We start from the raw sequence: 19,421 nt of genomic DNA, 5'->3' as shown, positions 1-19,421 counted from the left end.
CATATATTATAATAGTTTCATCAATCAAAAACGATTTTTACATTAAGAATTTGCAGGGTTCGTGAAATACAATAGCCGCGTGTGCACAAGTTGATTATCGGTAATATTAATATGACGTATTTCCCGCGCGTAGAACGCAACGAGTTAGAGACTCGGAATACGTTCATCGATTGGTTTTTCGTATCAGACTGTATTACGTTCGTGGTTCGAGTTATTATAGAATTGACAAGTCGTCGTTTGTGAAGAACTCGGCTATCGTGATAAAAACTTATAGAAAAAATACTTTTGAATAACAAAATAATTGATCATTATATAATTTGTGTCTTATGTGATTTGCATATTGTCTAGTAATTCTCGGTTTAAGTAAAGTGCTTGAAAATCCATAATGGCGCACGCTACAAGATCGCGCTAGTGTATACCAATGTAAGTGCCGCACGTTTTTGTTTCCGTTTTCCGGAAAGTAAAAAGTCCTTTTCAGATTTCATTTATATACAACTTTCGATTTTGATACTGGATTTTGGCAAGAACAGTGGCCCTTGATTACCAACTTCTTACGCCGTTCTTGTTCATGTATCATTTTTTATGGTGGTCGTCATCATGCAAGCACAGCAGCAGCCACAGCAGCAACAGCAGCAGAATCATCAACAAATCGCAGGCACCAGTGTCATTCTCAAGATGAACGAGATACAACAGCTTTCGACAGTTGGTACGTAGTCAAATGATTTTTAACTACGTACCATTCCATTTTCACAATCAAAATTGTATTCGCGAGGTGTCCGATCAGATGAATAATGAGTTTGCAGATATTGATTTTGAAATGTTCTGATTCGTGTTACTAAAAGTATATCATACAAATTTCTGCTTAATATCGGCAAGTAAAGATTATACAGATTTATTTATTGTTATGTATTTTATTTATCCATTTATTTAATATATTGATATGATTTGTAAGATTTTCCACGATATGTCCGCGATTTGGTTAATCTTAATAATCTGACTGGAATTAAATTTTAATTTAAAAAAATATTACCGAATAAAATTGTACATTAGTAGAGAAACAATCATCATCAATATTTCGTTTAATTTATGTGCATGATATATGTATTTTATACATCATTTAATTTATTGCAATGTGCCGTAATAACATAAAACAGAGGTATATACATAACTATGTGCAAATGATATTTATAGGTATATAATAAAAAATAGAAAACGTCATATAAGCGGGAACCTAATAAATCTATGGCAGGTATATATTCTCCTTTTCTACAAATCTATCAGAAATTTATTATGATATATGTATGTATATATTATTGCTGTCTTTAACATTATTCGGTAATTTTAGAATTCATTTTACTTTCTTTACGAATCGAAGCATTATTATTTTGTCGTTGTTGTGTATGGTTTTCTCCCGTTTAGAAGCTTATTCTTTCTTAAGCTTCCTACTCTTCCCTCTTACTCTTCAGTCGCTGTTTCCGCTTCATCAAAGTGACGGTGGAATATTCCACTCAGTATCGGTACCTATACCATCTGCTTTCCGTTCGAAAGAGTGGGGATGACCGTCCCTTCGCATAGCGCCAGTGGTTCTTTTTTGCTAGTTAGTGCAATAATTTTGCAATTAAACGTTTGGTTGCTGTATCAATTCATATATCAAAATTTCATGATATCTCTATTTTATTTCTCTCTCTAGAATCAATATTATTTTAAATCTTAAATTAGGTGATAATAACTTCGACTTTAACAAACATATGTTATACTTTTTGTTGAATTTTCTGTATGAAATTTCAAGAATCAATATTGCAATACTACAAAAGTTACTTCGACCTTTGAGATGTAAATTTTGATATTAAAAATAGGCAACCGATTTCAAAAGTCAGTTTTATTTATGCAGATTGAGAACCACTATTGTAATTTCTTTGTGTGCCCCCAGCCACGTACTATGTACATGCGCCTTAGGAGTTACCGAATTTTTTTTTTTATATTCGTTATAATTTAGTTTTTATATTCGGCTATGTCATTATAAAAATTCGGCTTCCATGTCATTATAAAAATAATTTTCACTTTGAAATTAATTTTTAGTAAAAGTTGATTGCATGTGAAGAAGATGTTTGGTTTCGTTCATAAATTGAAAATACAAATTTTCTGCTCTTTATTAGATTTTGCGTTGATTTTCTGATTATTAATTGTTATTATTGATAAGTAAAATGTTATAAGTTGGAACGTATTACATGTTTTTTTTTATTAGATTTTGTATATTATATGTAACCATACTTTCATATATATTCGATACATTTTTTCATTAATAGAAAGATTGTAACAAGGATAAAATTAGCAAAACAACGATAACATAGATTTATTTGTTAGATCAGATAGTTTACCTTTTTGTTACTAAAAATAACTTAACATTAACTCTATAAACGTCTATTAGTTATATCAGCAATGATAAAAAAGCAAAATTATCAAACGCAAGAGACAAAATGTAGAAGGTGAAAATCATGGGGCACCGAGCATAATATCTACGGTGTTGAGCCGGGTGTCTTCCTTACCCCCATCTCTTGATTTTACCCAGCGATGCAGGAGTCCGCCATAGTCATCGAGTTGACCAATCAGGTTGCTTCTTGGTCTATCAGAGACCGGGGATAACCTGGCCAAAGCGTAACTTGTATAGAAACACAGAGGCCACGGTGTGTACAGAAACGAGGAAATAATAGGTACCGTTGCGTGGCTTGAAATAACGAAGGAATAGTACACACAAAGAAAGTGAATCTGAAGGATAAAATTAATTTAGAATTAGCTAGATACTACCGAAGAAAAAAATTGAGTTACCAATATTGAAACGTAGAAAAGTCTCGAATTTGTATCAGAGGTGATTGTGTGAAAACAGTGTGCGTATCGGAATTGGGAAGAAGAGAATAACGCGTTTGGAACAATTTCGTGGACAAAATGAGTATAAAACTGGCAGAGAAGAAAGAAAACGTAATAAAAAATTCAACCGGCATAATTGGAAACGTGGTCAATAGTTCGGATGACGTTTGTAATGGAACCGTCGAGTGGCAAAATGGACAGAATCTTCTAGTTGTTACACAAGATACGCAAGGCAAAGAGCTAATTGCAATTACTGATAATCAAACCATTAACGTTGCAGTTGACTCCTATTGTTCGTATTTTTTAATTTCTACTTTCTTTTCTCATGCTATTTTAAGTTTCCAAAAAATCGGCTAAACAAATTGATATATTTTATTCTGCACGCGTGTATAGGTATATTTTATTTATGTAAACTTTTGTGAAGTTTATAATATGAAATAAGCACTTTGAAATTAAGATAGCGTCATAAAAACACTTAAATTATATTTTTATTTATATACAATAGATCGTACTAAGTACCCAGACGTTTTTCAAACAGGAATATTCCATGTAAATCATCTACAATATGCATATTTCTTATTGGTGTAGTGATATACTAGCAGCACTTGTAGTTCAATATATACATACATATATATATATATATTTAAATATGTGCAAAAATAACTAAATTTACATGAAAAATTGATAAATATTTTATTCTGTAAAAAGTATTATTTTACACATTATTGCATTTTATATTTACGTGAATATTGACAAATTTTATTTTTATATAATTTTTAAGATTACTTAGATATCCATAAGTTAATGTTTTTCAGGGCTATTGGAACTTGCTCATAGAGAATATCAGGCAGGAGATTATGAGAATGCGGAAAGACATTGTATGCAACTCTGGAGGCAGGAAACAAATAACACAGGAGTTCTTCTATTATTGTCTTCTATTCATTTTCAATGTAGAAGGCTAGAAAAGTAAGCGACCTGTTCCACTTATTATGTAACTTTTAAATAAAATACAGTACTAATAAATTTCTGTTCTTGCATTTCAGATCTGCACATTACAGTAGCTTAGCAATAAAGCAGAATCCGTTATTGGCAGAGGCTTACAGCAATCTTGGAAATGTTTACAAGGAACGTGGCCAACTACAGGAAGCTTTGGAAAATTATCGACATGCTGTTAGATTGAAACCAGATTTCATTGATGGTTACATCAATCTAGCAGCTGCATTAGTAGCTGCAGGAGATATGGAACAAGCAGTTCAAGCATATGTAACTGCTCTACAATATAACCCTGTGAGAAATCCACTCTGTTATTAATACATATTTCTTTCTAGTCCTTTACATATAGTTTAAACGCTACTACATTATGTTAAATATAGTTTTGACTTATTTTCTAAAGATTGCTTGTTTACTGCTTGTTTATAGGATTATTCAATATAGATTTTACGTTTTTATATGTTACAGGATCTTTACTGTGTGAGAAGCGATCTCGGTAATCTTTTGAAAGCATTAGCAAGACTTGATGAAGCCAAGGTAGGTTTTCTTTATCTGCTACACATTGTTGTAAATTAATTTAATTTAACGTGACATGCACATATTCGGATGCATCAATACCACAATCAAATACTAGGATATCGACTTTTGCAGTCTCATTTTGACAATTTTTTTTGACAAGGTACAGATGCATTGCGTAAAATGTGCGCAAGTACTAGTTGGCAGCTCTATAGAACAACCAGGAACAACTGGTATCCATATACTAGAGGCGAAAAGCTCTTTCTCTTTGTGGTGAAAAAAGATATGTGCGCGACGCATGGTGGCCTACTATCAGAATTAGCTTTTAAAAAGGCATGAACAGAAAATTTAAGTTTTGGTAGTAGATTGCCCATTGTGCGTGTTTTTCCATTTAATTAACTAATCACTGCGTTTGGTGTCTTTGTTTTTATTTGCCTTTTTATTGAGAATCAACAAAGATACTCGGAGCAAAATAATGTTCTTTTCAAGACATCAAACGCAGCATGAGGGTTTAAGTTTAAAATTAGCTGAAAACTATATAGAATCCCTCTTCGCATTGCGCGTTTTGGAATAACACTGATAAGAGTAACAACAAAATTTCTTTACTTGGTGTTATTGCAAAGTTTAACTTGCCGATCCTATTACAGCAGTATCTTTTTTTATTATTGATTAAGTAAAAGATATTAATTTTTTTCTTACAAGCTACAATAGGATCAGCAGCGCGCGAATGTAGCATTTAAGCTCATCTCATTTGATTCAGCTCATTCTGAATGTGTATTTACTTTAGGTATACTGATCCGTTACATATACGTGGACAAATGCGACCTTTCTTTTCCACTATCTCTACTCTTTCCAATTTTAAAAGTAAACAAGTTGTGTGTACAATGATAATTGCGCGAGATCACTTGACCAATTCTACACCTATCGTAATGTCTAATATAAAAAATTGATAATTTTGTATGAATCTATGTAAGCCATTTGTGCATCAAAATATTTTTTAATTTGGAAACTCACGGGACTTTTCCGACTCCCACAAGTTTCATTTGTTCCAATGATACATAGAAAAATAAACAAGTCAAGTGGTCTACTTCATAATAGCAGCGCGGCGCGGCGATAGTCGACGAGTAGAAATAATTGCAGACAGTATAAATTGCTGACAATTTTGCTTTATCTACATTGATTACCCATTGGTGTCTTTATTTAATATTTTGTACTTTCTGCAATCAAACTCATCGACAGAACTTACTGCAGCAAAGAGAAAAGCCTTCCGTTGAATTTCCTGTCGTTCTTAAGCGCTCTCTAGTTCACTTGTTCGTTTTTCGCTTAGTACGTTTTGCCACCAATAATGTTACATTTACAGAATGATATCGGTTCGAACTACTGGTATATGGGACTATAAAATGAAAGTTGATTTTAACAGGAAAATGGTTTTTTAAATTTATCTTTCTTGCTCATAGCTATAAAAAGCGACGTACACATTCATTCGTGGTCTTTATAATTTTTTAAAACATCGTTAATGTATCGAGATCGAGATTAAGACGTTTGTTGTACTTTATATAAGGTGATTTAATTTGTTCTTTCCTTCTTGTTAATTGGGGAATCTATTTTCAATGTAATTGTTAACGATCGATATTGAGGAACTGGGATAAGAATTGCACGATTATAATATGGTGGCTGACGAGCTCAGCGAAGCGTGTCTTTCAGCGGCACGCATAACTAGGTACCTCTGTATACGTATTTAAAAAAGAAAAGAAAATATAAAAAAAAGATAAAAAAAATTAAAAAGACAAAGTTGAGGCGAAGAGTATCAGTGAAGAGACATTAACGCAGCTGTATTGTTGTTGTGGATGGGATGATCAACTCTAGGAGGGGAAGTCGGAGCAATGTGATTGGTCGGTTACCATGGGTTCCTTCGTCAAAGGGTGAATCTGAATCTGGTTATTCAGTAACACACTGTCTCTCGGTCTAAGTTTATTATGAGAACTTGCGAGCCGTACCTACCGTCAACCTACCAAAGGGTACACTGCAGGTAAAGTAATTCCCAAGGCCGATCTCTGAACATTCCATCAGACCAATTGGCTCCGCTGTTTCGAAAGAGATTGAAAGTTGGATCATTTTAACTCGGGATAGAAAGGTTTAGCAGCATCTGTGTTTACGACGTTCGTATGCGATTGCAGATACGGAAGCACGGAAATACGGATGAAGATCTTATGAACGACTCATTTCTGTTTCTCCATTGAAACGAGAATCCTCTGTTAAAGCTCATCCAACTTCAACGTTTCTATCCATATCCAGTTATCCCGATGCTACGAATCCTATTCGTTTCTATCATCCAGCCTCTCTTTACCGCTTCCCATAGAGATCGGCCGACTGTAAATGCCCTTTTTACTTATTGTTTAGGTACGGATTACTCTGTTTTTTATAACAATGCAGCCCGCCTCTCGGCACGCGCGATGCACATCCCTGCTTGACCCTTAGGAGCGTCGTCATATAAAGAAGATTTTCGACAAATATTTTCCTAGGGATAAACGATAATATAAATTTAATTGATGGTAAATGTTGATGAAGGGAACATATGGGTAATGAAGAACAATGTTTGTTTAAGCTCGTCGACTGAGAATGGACAATGTTGGAGGTGAATTGGCCAAGTGAATTGAGCAGAACTGAAGTAACAATGGCGAGGGGCGTACTACGTGCTGTCGAGTCCACCGGACGCATTCCGGAGAATCGATAGACACGAGACAGGACACCCGTATCGCTTATTTTCTACGATGACGTTTCTAGCGCGCACCTAAATCCTTTTCTCCTGTTTTCACACTAGATTCCAATCCACTACACATTGTATGATTTGCAAAATGGGTCTCGTTCTCTCTGTTTCTGATTCTTTCTCGTTTTTCATCGAAAGAAGTCATATCCCAAGCTAAAGCAAATCTTACACAAAATTCTATAAATCTGTCGCGTTAGCATTTTACATGTCATTAAATGCACCAAGATACAAAATCGCTTAAAATTATCTAATGTCCAAGCGTTTATCAAATTTTTCTTCATCACCAACGAACTTTCTATTCTTTCATCGAATATCGATCGCTAATAATGAATATTGAGAATGTAATAAAGAAATAATCGCGCAATCGATAAACGTGATAAAGTTCATCACGTAAAATTGAATACAATTGATTCTTAAAGGTATTTATATCAGCTCTGTTACGAACAAAATACTTGGCGCCGATGATTTGCATTAAGAATTGTTCGAAGTAAAGGGATGTAGAACAAGGAAAAAGGAGATAACGAAGCAAGACAGAGAGGACGAATGTATGAAGAGATAATTTTATTCTCTGAAATTTCTCGAAGGTGGTGAAATGTGTGAAAGCTGCGGCGCGGCGAGGAGAGGCCGGGCAAAGCGCGCGGCGCGTCTCTCACAGTACGGGAACATCTTCTCTGATCCTCTGTTTATGTCTATAGGCTTGCTATCTAAAGGCGATTGAAACGCGGCCAGACTTCGCAGTCGCATGGAGTAATCTTGGCTGTGTATTCAACGCTCAAGGCGAGATTTGGTTGGCGATCCATCACTTCGAGAAGGCCGTAGCTTTGGACCCAAATTTTCTGGACGCCTACATCAATCTTGGCAATGTACTCAAAGAGGCTAGAATCTTTGATAGGTGAGATTAAATCATTGATTTCTAACGGCTCTATATTCGTACATTTCGTTAGAACGTTTGAATTGGCATTTTATTTGAAATAAGGTAGATACTTGCATGTTCAAATAGGATATTAACATATATGACAATTTTCACAACAATTTGTTGAACTGGTTTAAACGGCGAAATAATGCAACAACCGTTGGCAATACATAGAACGTTTATTCATAATTCTACGTTAGTAACAATAATTTTATAATTTGTGATATTGCTTTAAAATACTAGTATTTTCAAAACTTGCAATTGAAACGTTTAACTTCTCGGTCGATAGTACGTGAAACGGCCAATGTTTAGCAAGAAAATAAATATCATTCGATATGCGAGTAGATTTATATAAAAATTATATAAAAATCTTCTTTTGTTGTTATAATACGACAATACAAAACTTCACAGTAAGACGTATAATAATAAAGAGAAACATGAGAACACGACTTAGCGATAGGGATAGAGTCCCGGCTTACCAGCCGGAGGCCCTAGGTTCGATTCTCATGAAACCTTCTTTCTCGTTTTTCGTCGGCTCCTACAATAATTTAAAATGCACAGTATGATCGATCGTCGTCTCTTCAATTTCTCATAGGCGACGGTTTATAAAGTCTGTGCTAAAAAAATCTGACTTACAGTTATACCATTAATGTTCAATACTGTTACGTTAATTGGAGAGTCACAAGTCAAACAATACATTTTTGTGCCAATATAATGGGACTGTTTTCACGAAAGTTCTTTGCTGTATTTTCGGTACGAAAATGTTTCGTGCTCGAACGAAATGGTGCTCTATTTTTACTTTTGCCGCGCGAAAAGAGACGAACGAGGTCGGAAGGTTTCACACGTTTTCCGTTTCTGAAACACGTTTACCAAGAATTCGCGAGCAAAGCGCATGAGCCGACGTGTAAACACCGAATCGATATTCATACAGCGTCCTTTGAAGTTCATCGTCCTTTGTTTCTCCAGAGCGATGCCCGCTGGCAACCTTCACTCGTGCATTACGCGAATTCCTAATTTCTTAGGTGTGTTAGCGGCTTTCATTATTTTCTATTATTTTGGTAATGTCACGCAGCATGTGTAAATTTGAAAACGATCCATTTATTCTGGATTTTCCGTATTTATTACGATATTTGAGATATCATCGGTTCTTACCGTAAGATATTTACATTTAAAAATTTAATGAAAAAGAAACAACGATAATACGTAAAATCGATGTATAAACAAGCATAAAGATGATTTACACATGTCGCGAATTCATGTCCTGTTCGCCTTCCGAGAATCTCGACCTTCTTGTCATACGTACGTATCCACACAGCCTTTTTAACGGAGAGAGAATGGGGCTTGCGCTTGGCAACAGATGCGAAATTACCACTGGAATACGAGCTGCATTTTCTTATTTACGAGTGTTCGGAATCCTTGGAATCTAAATTCCAGTTACGCACAATAACGGGAGAAACTGGAGGGCAACTATCGATTTCAAGGATCGCTCCGCCCCTACGATGGAGAGAGAACCCCTTTTATTCTCCGTGGGAGGGTGTATAAGTTCTTAACGGATATGCCAAAAACGCGTAGCTCGTGGCGAGTTTCACGGCGGAAAGCTGCTCGTGGTATCGTGTCTACTATCTGTCGAGGAAGTTGTTGATTTTGTTTATTGATATTTAAAAGATACATACACGCATACACATACACACACACACACACACACGCAGACAAATTAATTTATTGAGATATGGAAATGGAGAAGGAATGGACTACCAGTGTGTTGTCGTGTATACAGTGATCTCGCCCTCGACCACGATCGCACCCTCGTTACGCGTTCAATTAGAACGAGCTCTCTCACGATCCTCAACCCGTGGATGTATCTCGTGGATTAAATATAACGTGAAAAGGTTAATTTATAACTATTTTCTGTATAGCGTTACCGGCGTGACACGTCACCGTATAGCGGTGTGCGCGGCACGTGTGCAATTTATGCAAAGACCGTGTGTCGTCGGGTGTGGTATCATCGACCATTGTTACCAAAACCGAAACCAACAAAGAACTTTCTACGCAATTCCACGTATACTTTGATGCGACACTATTGATTCAATTGGAATCGATTAAATTGTGATTCATCGTCCGTTCGTTCAGAAAACGACCTAAATGTTTTCTTTCGTTGTGTGATGAATTTTAACGACATACGAATTTTCTGTTTGTAACAGAGCTGTAGCTGCTTATCTGCGTGCTTTGAATCTCAGTCCTAACAATGCAGTCGTACATGGAAATCTGGCGTGTGTCTACTATGAACAAGGGTAAGCATCAGAGGGAATTTACTTTGTTTATTTTTTATCGTGCGTTAACTTATTTTGTTTTACAGGCTTATCGATTTGGCCATTGATACGTACCGTCGTGCTATTGAACTACAACCAAATTTCCCAGATGCTTACTGCAATTTGGCGAACGCGCTCAAAGAAAAGGGACAAGTGGTCGAGGCTGAGGATTGCTATAATACGGCTCTCCGCCTCTGCCCCTCACATGCCGATTCCCTTAATAATCTGGTACTTATATTTATATTCAAATTCCGTGGGAAAGTTTAATGAACAAGACAATAACGTGTAACGCGTTTCTGTCTTCACTTTTTATTATTATTACGTTTCTTCTCTTTGTTATTCGATGTATTCGGAATTTTAGGCCAACATAAAACGCGAACAAGGATACATCGAAGAAGCAACTCGATTATATCTGAAAGCGCTTGAAGTATTCCCTGAGTTTGCCGCAGCTCATAGCAATCTGGCTTCCGTATTACAGCAACAAGGAAAATTAAATGAAGCACTAATGCATTACAAGGAGGCTATTCGTATTCAGCCAACTTTCGCGGATGCGTACTCGAACATGGGCAATACTTTGAAAGAAATGCAAGATATACAGGGAGCTCTTCAATGCTATACAAGAGCTATTCAAATTAACCCCGCTTTCGCTGACGCCCATTCCAATTTAGCTTCGATTCATAAGGATTCTGGAAACATTCCTGAGGCTATTCAATCATACCGAACTGCGTTAAAGCTGAAGCCCGACTTCCCTGATGCATATTGTAACTTAGCGCATTGCCTTCAGATCGTTTGCGACTGGACTGATTATGAAGCTCGAATGAAGAAATTAGTTTCGATTGTTGCTGAGCAACTGGATAAGAATAGGTTGCCTAGCGTACACCCACACCATTCCATGCTCTATCCGTTGTCTCATGAATTTAGAAAGGCTATTGCTGCTAGGCATGCAAATCTTTGCATCGAGAAGGTAAATGATATTTTTTAAGTACACGGTTTATCTGAAGCAATAAAAATGCAAATACGTTTGTTTCACGACGGTTTTATATCTGTTACAGATTCATGTGTTACATAAACAACCATACAAGTATCCACGTGAGATCGGTGCTCGCTTAAAGATTGGATATGTCTCGTCAGATTTTGGAAATCATCCTACTAGTCATCTTATGCAATCAATCCCAGGACTGCACGAGAGACAGAATGTTGAAATCTTTTGCTACGCCCTCAGTGCGGATGACGGAACCACGTTCCGAGCAAAGATTGCCAGAGAAGCTGAACACTTCGTAGATCTATCACAGATTCCGTGCAATGGAAAAGCAGCTGATCGTATTAACGCGGATGGAATTCATATTTTAGTAAATATGAATGGATACACGAAAGGAGCGAGAAATGAAATATTCGCTCTGAGACCAGCACCTGTTCAGGTGATGTGGCTTGGATATCCAGGAACATCAGGAGCTAGTTTCATGGATTATTTAATTACGGATGAAGTTACATCACCATTGGAACTTGCTAATCAATACAGCGAAAAACTTGCTTACATGCCACACACGTATTTTATTGGAGATCATAAGTAAGTCTACAAGATATGCGATTGCATATAGTATTTTCTCTATAATTGATTGCCACTATGTTTGTCATAATTGATCAGTCGTCATCCCTACTATTGAGTGAATTCTCCCCAAGAAACTATAGTGTTCCCTTTGACATACCGCGGAGTTCGACAGCTGAGTAATGTAACTTAATCGAATTCAATTCCAGTTCTATAAAACAATACTAATTATTCAATGATGAAACGTTCTTATCTCTAATTTGTTTTTAATTAAAATTTTACTAACGTATTTGTGAGAGTTTTCTGATTAAAATAAGACCAAACACGATATAGTTCAAATCATATTTACATGTATATATAATAGAAAGAAAATAAGTTAATATCACTAAATAAGTAAATATATTTCAAATTATTTCGTGCTTAGTTTTGTTTTAATCAGGGAAGCCTCACAATTACATTGGTTAAAGCTTTATTCAATAAGGATTGAAAATAAAAAAGGTCCGTTGTTATTGCTACGTTACGATTGTCTAACCAACATGTTTTTCTTTTATCAAGTCCACTCGCGGTCTTCTTCCTTTTTCATTCGCCCATTTTTTATAAGTTGGGTAGAACGGAGGATCGTATTTGTTACATTCAATTAACTCCTATACATGAAAATTCATCTGAGGACAGCCGAGTAATCCCGACTTTCGATCAATTATGGAGAAAATACGTACTATACATGAAATTTAATTAACATTTTTTTCTATCTTATATATTTTCTTCTCCAGGCAAATGTTCCCACATTTAAAGGAACGTCTCATCTTAACGGACAAATTGAATATGAAGGGCAAGGTAGCAGATAACGTAGCTGTAATAAATGCCACCGATCTTTCTCCAATGATTGAAAATACATGTGTCAAAGAAATTCGCGAAGTAGTTGTACCGGACGCTGAAAACAAACCAGTAGAAATTTCGCTGAAAGTTGCAGAATTACCAACCACTACTCCTATCGAAACGATGATTGCTTCTGGACAATGCCAAATGTCCGTAAATGGTGTTGTAGTTCAGAATGGTATGGCCACTACGCAAGTGAACAATAAAACAGCTACGGGTGAAGAAGTGCCTCAAAATATTATGATCACAACGAGGCAACAGTATGGTCTACCAGAAGATGCAGTCGTTTATTGCAATTTCAATCAGTTGTATAAAATTGATCCGCTCACGCTTCATATGTGGGCACATGTAAGTTCATTCGTTTTTTCGTAACGAACTTATTTTATTAAAATTATTACGTATTTTATATTTATAAACCGATACTAAATTTCAGATCCTAAAACATGTGCCAAACTCTGTATTGTGGCTGCTACGCTTTCCGGCCGTTGGTGAACCAAACTTACAAGCAACAGCTCAACAGTTAGGCTTAGCTCCCGGTAGGATCCTGTTTAGTAATGTTGCTGCGAAGGAAGAGCACGTTAGACGAGGGCAGTTAGCCGACGTATGCTTGGACACACCGCTTTGCAATGGTCACACTACTAGCATGGATGTTTTATGGACCGGAACTCCGGTGGTTACACTACCAGGTGAAACGTTAGCGTCTCGCGTTGCTGCTAGTCAGTTGAATACTTTGGGATGCCCTGAATTGATTGCACGAACACGACAAGAATACCAGGATATTGCTATTCGTTTGGGTACTGACAGGGAATAGTAAGTAAATCGTTTTCTTCTATCCCTTGTTTTTAGTTTTTATTATCATTAGTTTCGACGTGAATTAACCAACTGTTTCTTTTTAAGTTTGAAAGCAACGCGAGCCAAAGTATGGAAAGCAAGATCTGAAAGTCCTTTATTCAATTGCAAGCTATATGCAGTAGGCATGGAAATGCTGTACAAAAAGATGTGGGAACGTTTCGCGAGAGGCGAAAAACCTGATCATGTGTCAGCAGTAGACAAAACTGAGATGCAAAAATTACTAGCAACTGCATCTTAAGAATAGTTCTCGAATGTTTTTATCTATACAACCTCAATTCCACATCTGTTTTTCTCTCCCCCCTTTTTCGAAAACGTAGCATTTGAAATAGATGGTCGATAATCTATTTCACAAAAATATAATTTTCATATAAATTCCGTTTATTCTGGTATTTACTGTTTTGTATGATAAATCATCGAGCTTAGATTACACAGGATAACGTTATGCGCGTACGTTCAATTAAACATTTGATGTCCCAGAGAAAGAAAAAAATTGTGGATTGTATCATACGAGTCATAAAAAATAATTATGTTATGCCATCGTATCTTTCACCTTATTTATATATATAATACAATTCTCATAGTCAAGTGTTTATATCTTTCGTTCATCTTTGTGGTAATATCGTATGTAGCCTGAATTGGAGTGGGATTATGTACAAGACTAATTTCTTTTTTTTTTTCATTGTATAAAGTACACAATTGTATGTATACTGATGAACGTTTGTATTATTAACGTGAAATATGCAGTTGGTATTAGTATTTTTATTCGATTTCCTTGATTTGGAAGGTTTCTGACGCGTGGATTGTTGACAATGTTAAGAGGATATGAAGATGTTCCCTTGATTATTTTTTATGCTATTGTAGTAATATTCGTCGTTTACTTCGAATACGATTGGCTCGTAAAAGAAGATTGAAACACAAAAAAAAAAAGGTTCAGGAGCGGATTACTTACACCAATCTGTTATTGCTAGAAATCGCTGATAGCAAAGAGTGCAAGTTGTATTATATACAATTGGTTAATGAGATAGACGTGTAAATATTAAAAAGATAATTGTTAGTTATTGCTTTAGTTTGATAGTGCGTAAGTTAAGATTAAAGAAATGTGTGAGGTAGCGAAAGACGTTGACTGTAGCAAACTTTGAGATGTACGCCTATAGAATAAACAAAAAATGATTAAAAATATAATTCGAAGGAAAGTGGCTGTTACGTTGTGAGTGTGTTCTGATGAATATGCGATTAGTAAGATTGATTTTTTCTTTGTGAAATTCTTTACTCAGTCTTTTGATATACCAGTTTCACATAGAAAAATACAGGTAATGCTTGAACGAAGAACTTGCTTGAATTTCTTATCTTTATTCAAAACATGATTATTCTATGCAATTTATAATAAAACGAGAAAGAAGGTGCATTTTTAAGTTGAAATAAATTTTGTTTAAAACTCGAGAAGTTAAGATAAGTAGGAAGAACAGCTTGTAACGTCTCGTTGAATTTATTGTATGTATGACCTCATCCGCCCACTATGTGTATTATCAACATTGCACATTCTCGATAATGAATAATTGTCCCCATTACGCACAATTTACATCGAACATACAGATGTAAAAGTAACCATTAAAAATCTCTGTTTCTTAATTACTATTCCGGATGTAGCTCGAACAAATACATCGCACAAGAACTAGCAGCTGTAGAGTGAAACGTAAAATTCAAGTATCAAACTTTCATTTCTATAGACGGTAGTAACATATTTGTGTAGATTTACATTAATTCAACATTTGAAGAACATTGAAATAAATTTACCAAAGTCAATAAATTATTAAATTATCTCATTATTGAATTCATAGTTGAAATAATTTAACTATCACTTTGAAATTGTACGACTACACGTACACTTACATACCATTGATTATATAATTACGTATTTAATTTAGAACGATTGCAAACTCATAAGAAAATTGATTTCTTTATTATTTTTTGTAACAAATTGTTTTCGGATTCGTCTTTATATCGTAACTCATGACGCACTATTTTGACGGTTTTATCATAATTCTTAAAAATATGGTTATTTTGCATTCAAGTGAATGCAAATGGTGGTACATTATAAACACTCCGTGACGAATACGTAAAAGGTACATTGTGAATGTACGTATATAATGTACCAAATAATCATCTTCATGTAAAGATACGGCATATTCAAAGTAGCAGTAACAAAATTTTTACATTATTCTCCAATCATACGTTTATTAACACGCTAAAATTATAAATTATCCGACTTTCAAGAAACTATACGGTAAATGGCGAAGATGCCTGTTATAGGTAACGAGTATATTACTGATTGTAACGAATAATTAACTTTAATAAACTGTATATCACCTTGGCAAGGAAAAGAGAGAGCGCAAGAGAAAGAGGCAGTATTTTAGAGTTAAATTATTTTTTTAAACTAATAGTCGAATATTACAATCTAAAAATTAGGTTATATTGGCAGCCGCGGAGTTAGAAAAAGAACTTGTCGAAAAAGGAGCAGAGAGAAGTTAAAAGAGAAAGATGACATCATTTTACTCGCGTTTAATTGTCGTTTCTGCGCAAGGTAGAGCAATATCTCTCATAATGATAGAGCACGACGTCGTGGCTCTTGACGCAGTATCGATTGCTCATGACGGTTCCACCACCATGGAAGGGTGAAACTGGGTCGAAAGCATCCTTCCCAACGGTAATACTTCCCTCTGCGTATTCTACTCCGTCCTGCTCGCTCTAAAAAGAGCACCGAAGCTCCATCTCCAGTCGTCACTTGCCATTAATAATAACTATCATTTAAATGCCAACTAATCTTCGCTTCAACGCATTTAAGACGATTCATTAAAAAATTTACCGGTGGCTTATGATCCTCTAATCCGATAATCTTATTATCTCATTTCTTACAAGAACCCCTATTCCTTTATGTTATCTTTTTTACTTTTTGTAACGTTAAAGTTCTTTTAAATTATGGCTGAATAGACATAACCTATCTCTTGGGTTACGACGTACAAATTCGTATACTTTTATTTATCTGGACGATTAAAGCACTGAAAATTGATTTACCAAAAGTTTAGGAAACTTAGGGATTTCGTAAAAGAAACAAATTGCTCGATAACTGATAGACACCGATCTTAGAGACCATATAAAATACATATGTCCGTTTTAGTCACGTCTTTCTTAAAGCTCTTTCATTGTAAGAAAAAAACGAAAGAAAGGAAAAGTTCTGTGAAACCACTTAAATCGAGTCATTAACTTTTATTGGTTTCCCGTGGCTGTTGAATCGCTCGAAGAAACCCCGTTCTGCTTCTCGAGCTAGATTTCGCGAGACATTTTTCTATCTACATGTATACATATGTAGTTACATACATAGATCACAAAGTTAGCAACGTTAAAAAATTGTGTAAATAGTATAAGAATTCGCATTTAATTTAGTCGTAGTATCACTAAGCGAATCATTCTACGTTTTCGATAACATCGTACTCGATTCAATTTGGAATTTTTAAGTACGAGACTTTATCGTTCGCCTGATTCGTCGGTAGGAAATTTTCGAAGACGAAATTGAAAATAAGATTGATTCGACAAAGCGAATTCGGGTTTCTAGGATGAAAATTGAGTAACGTTCGCAACGTGTAAACTCGGTGTGAAAAAATTGTTGGAAATCTTGCGAGAGGGAGACTCGAAAGACCATCGCCACTCCGGTTAGGGTGATTCGCGTTTCAGTTTGCGCTCCGAGCTTCGAAGCAGGGAGGGATCCTTGACATAAATAATCAGTAGTAGAGCACCGCGGTACTGCCCTGTAACCATGGTAACAGCATCGATCGAGGCCTACTACAAAGTCGAAACCAGCTACCCTTCTCGTGCCATGCGTTTCTTTCTGTTTCCCTTCGTTTCCTTTCCTTTTCTTTACGCCCGCGTTTTTCCTCTCCCCCTTCCTTCACCCTTCGACTTCCGCCTCCCTCGCGCTCGCTTTCATTCCACTTTGTCGTCGTCCCAGCCCTTCTTCCCGCAATTTTTTTTCTCCCATTTTCTCCCTCTCACTGCATTTCCTCCAATTTCCCTGTGCTCTACTTTCCCAGACTTCTTCGACCTAACCTCTTTACGCTCATGCTCATCTTACTCGACGAGTGTTCTGTATTTTCTTCTGCTTTTTAACTACAATCTTTTTTTTCGAAAAGACTGTTCGACGATTGACCATCTTGTTTATATCAGAACGAACCGTATTTGCAGATAAACGTATATTTTTACAACGTACTTGTACGTACATACAAAAATATAGGGCGCGTCCTTAGCAAAGCCTGGTTTCAACATTGGTTCCCTCGATTGTGGATTAAGAAATAAGTCGTGCACGTTCACGACAAAGCAAACTGCTATCGAAGCATTGAAAAAAAGTCGCTTAGTTTTTGCTTTTGCTTGCGCGCAGCACGATTTTGCAACTTTATGCGAAAAGTGTCGTATATGCATACCGTTGATTGCACACTGTTTTCTTTCACACTCGCGCTCTGTTATCTTTCCACCAACGCAACGCGACCACCCTGTCTTTTCTTTTCACCTCATCGTTACGAAAGATAGTCGAGCTCGTTCGATCGACGTATACGCGAGAAAGAGAGACGGTTATTGAGGCTTTTGCAAGCGACCTACGAACTCTCCTCTTCGTTATAAATGATAGTTCAGCTTTCTTATTTCGACGAATTAAATATGCGACACGCTGCTTGGGACAGAAATGATTAAATATATACCTATCGATTGCAAATGGGAAATACCCTTAACTTCGGTAACATTGTACCAAGGTAGAGATAGCAAAGAACAATACGGAAACCACGTAACCGACGCGATAATTCGGTTGGTTAATGCGTTTCCATCAAAGCATTGTCATCTAGAACGTGTTTAGGTCAGTACGGTTGCCGTTCATTCGTTGAACGAAACCTTCGTTTCCTCGGAGTTACACGAAACTGCTTTTAGACATAACGAGGCGCATCGGTGCACTCGTGACCCTGATTGACGAAAGCGTTCCCAGAACGCCAACGGGCCACCGATGCCGTCGCTTTTATCTATTTTTATCTATCGCGGTACTTCTCGGAACTTCGCATCCGATGCTCTACGGAGAAAACCTAGTCGCGACCGCGAATATCTTACAAGTCAGGTTGGAAGATTGCGAAACGCACGCGACAATCGGAAAACTCGAAAGAGATCGCCTATGGAGGATTCCCAAGCGATACGCTCCTTATCGAATTGATGATATACGCATTCAGCCGATTCATGGTTTCCTCGATAAATTTACCGGCGGGCTATTCATTCCCGATACCATGGACCAGATAAAACTGTCTGGAACGATAAATTACGTTATTTCAGGTACGTTAATGGTTACGGTTACCGTTGTCAGAAAGTTGCTTTCGGTTTGATCTAAGACTTGATCGAGGATAGCGGAACGTCACGTTTAATTTTTAACTTGCTTTCTAATTCGTACGCGTTTCGCATCGAAACGAAAACCGAGCAATACCGTTTATCCAATAGCTATTGTTCGTGCAGCTATCGCAGACGATAGAATTCACGGTATATACGAATTAAAAATCGATTCACGTTGTCGCGAAAGTGTCGAACGGCGCGCAAGGAAAAAGATAAAACGTGTGTAAAATAGAAGGTAACGCTGCTCGATCAAGGGAACACGAAAATCCTGATAGGACGGGCAATAGTAACGGTACCAGGTGGCACGAACAACGGCGAGCTGCCGAGACGTGGGAAAAAAATCGGAAAAAACGATTCGACACGATCCGCGAGTCG

At 36.5% G+C, this 19,421-nt stretch overlaps 1 protein-coding gene and 1 long non-coding RNA gene across 5 annotated transcripts in view; one reads left to right on the top strand and one right to left on the bottom strand.

Annotated features, from left to right (window-relative positions):
• The first annotated feature begins 65 nt into the window (after nt 1-65).
• On the top strand, nt 66-15,444 carry LOC100743649 (UDP-N-acetylglucosamine--peptide N-acetylglucosaminyltransferase 110 kDa subunit). Of its 4 annotated transcripts, XM_024365561.2 has the most exons (14): nt 66-423; nt 479-706; nt 1,192-1,249; nt 3,681-3,831; nt 3,909-4,152; nt 4,324-4,392; nt 7,834-8,030; nt 10,253-10,342; nt 10,408-10,588; nt 10,722-11,324; nt 11,413-11,927; nt 12,677-13,130; nt 13,216-13,592; nt 13,680-15,444. In XM_024365561.2, exons 3-14 carry the CDS (start codon nt 1,243-1,245, stop codon nt 13,870-13,872), a joined length of 3,081 nt encoding a protein of 1,026 aa, XP_024221329.1. In that variant the 5' UTR covers nt 66-423; nt 479-706; nt 1,192-1,242; the 3' UTR covers nt 13,873-15,444. The 4 variants fall into 4 exon arrangements, with proteins under 4 accessions (XP_024221329.1, XP_012237420.1, XP_012237412.1 ...); XM_012381997.3 differs by lacking the exon at nt 1,192-1,249 and having other exon boundaries at nt 531-706; XM_012381989.3 differs by lacking the exon at nt 1,192-1,249.
• A 128-nt stretch (nt 15,445-15,572) lies between these two features.
• Nucleotides 15,573-19,421, bottom strand: part of LOC117151431 — a 5,060-nt gene continuing 1,211 nt past the window's right edge. The window contains exon 2 of the long non-coding RNA XR_004461347.1: nt 15,573-18,965. This is a non-coding gene — a long non-coding RNA (uncharacterized LOC117151431). The remainder of the gene's footprint in view (nt 18,966-19,421) is intronic.

The sequence above is a fragment of the Bombus impatiens genome, unplaced genomic scaffold, assembly GCF_000188095.3.
Source record: "Bombus impatiens unplaced genomic scaffold, BIMP_2.2 scf_0019, whole genome shotgun sequence".
In the NCBI taxonomy this organism is placed as follows: Eukaryota; Metazoa; Arthropoda; class Insecta; order Hymenoptera; family Apidae; genus Bombus; species Bombus impatiens.
This window is presented reverse-complemented; position numbering and strand designations above follow the sequence as displayed.

What these genes read in the sequence shown, in the direction of transcription:
- LOC100743649 (XM_012381983.3), top strand. Translation starts at nt 2,944, where the DNA reads ATGAGTATAAAACTGGCAGAGAAGAAAGAAAACGTAATAAAAAATTCA. An exon ending in GAGGCTAGAATCTTTGATAG is followed by an intron (nt 8,031 to 10,252) that starts GTGAGATTAAAT and finishes TGTTTGTAACAG; the next exon opens with AGCTGTAGCTGCTTATCTGC. An exon ending in TTGGGTACTGACAGGGAATA is followed by an intron (nt 13,593 to 13,679) that starts GTAAGTAAATCG and finishes TTTCTTTTTAAG; the next exon opens with TTTGAAAGCAACGCGAGCCA.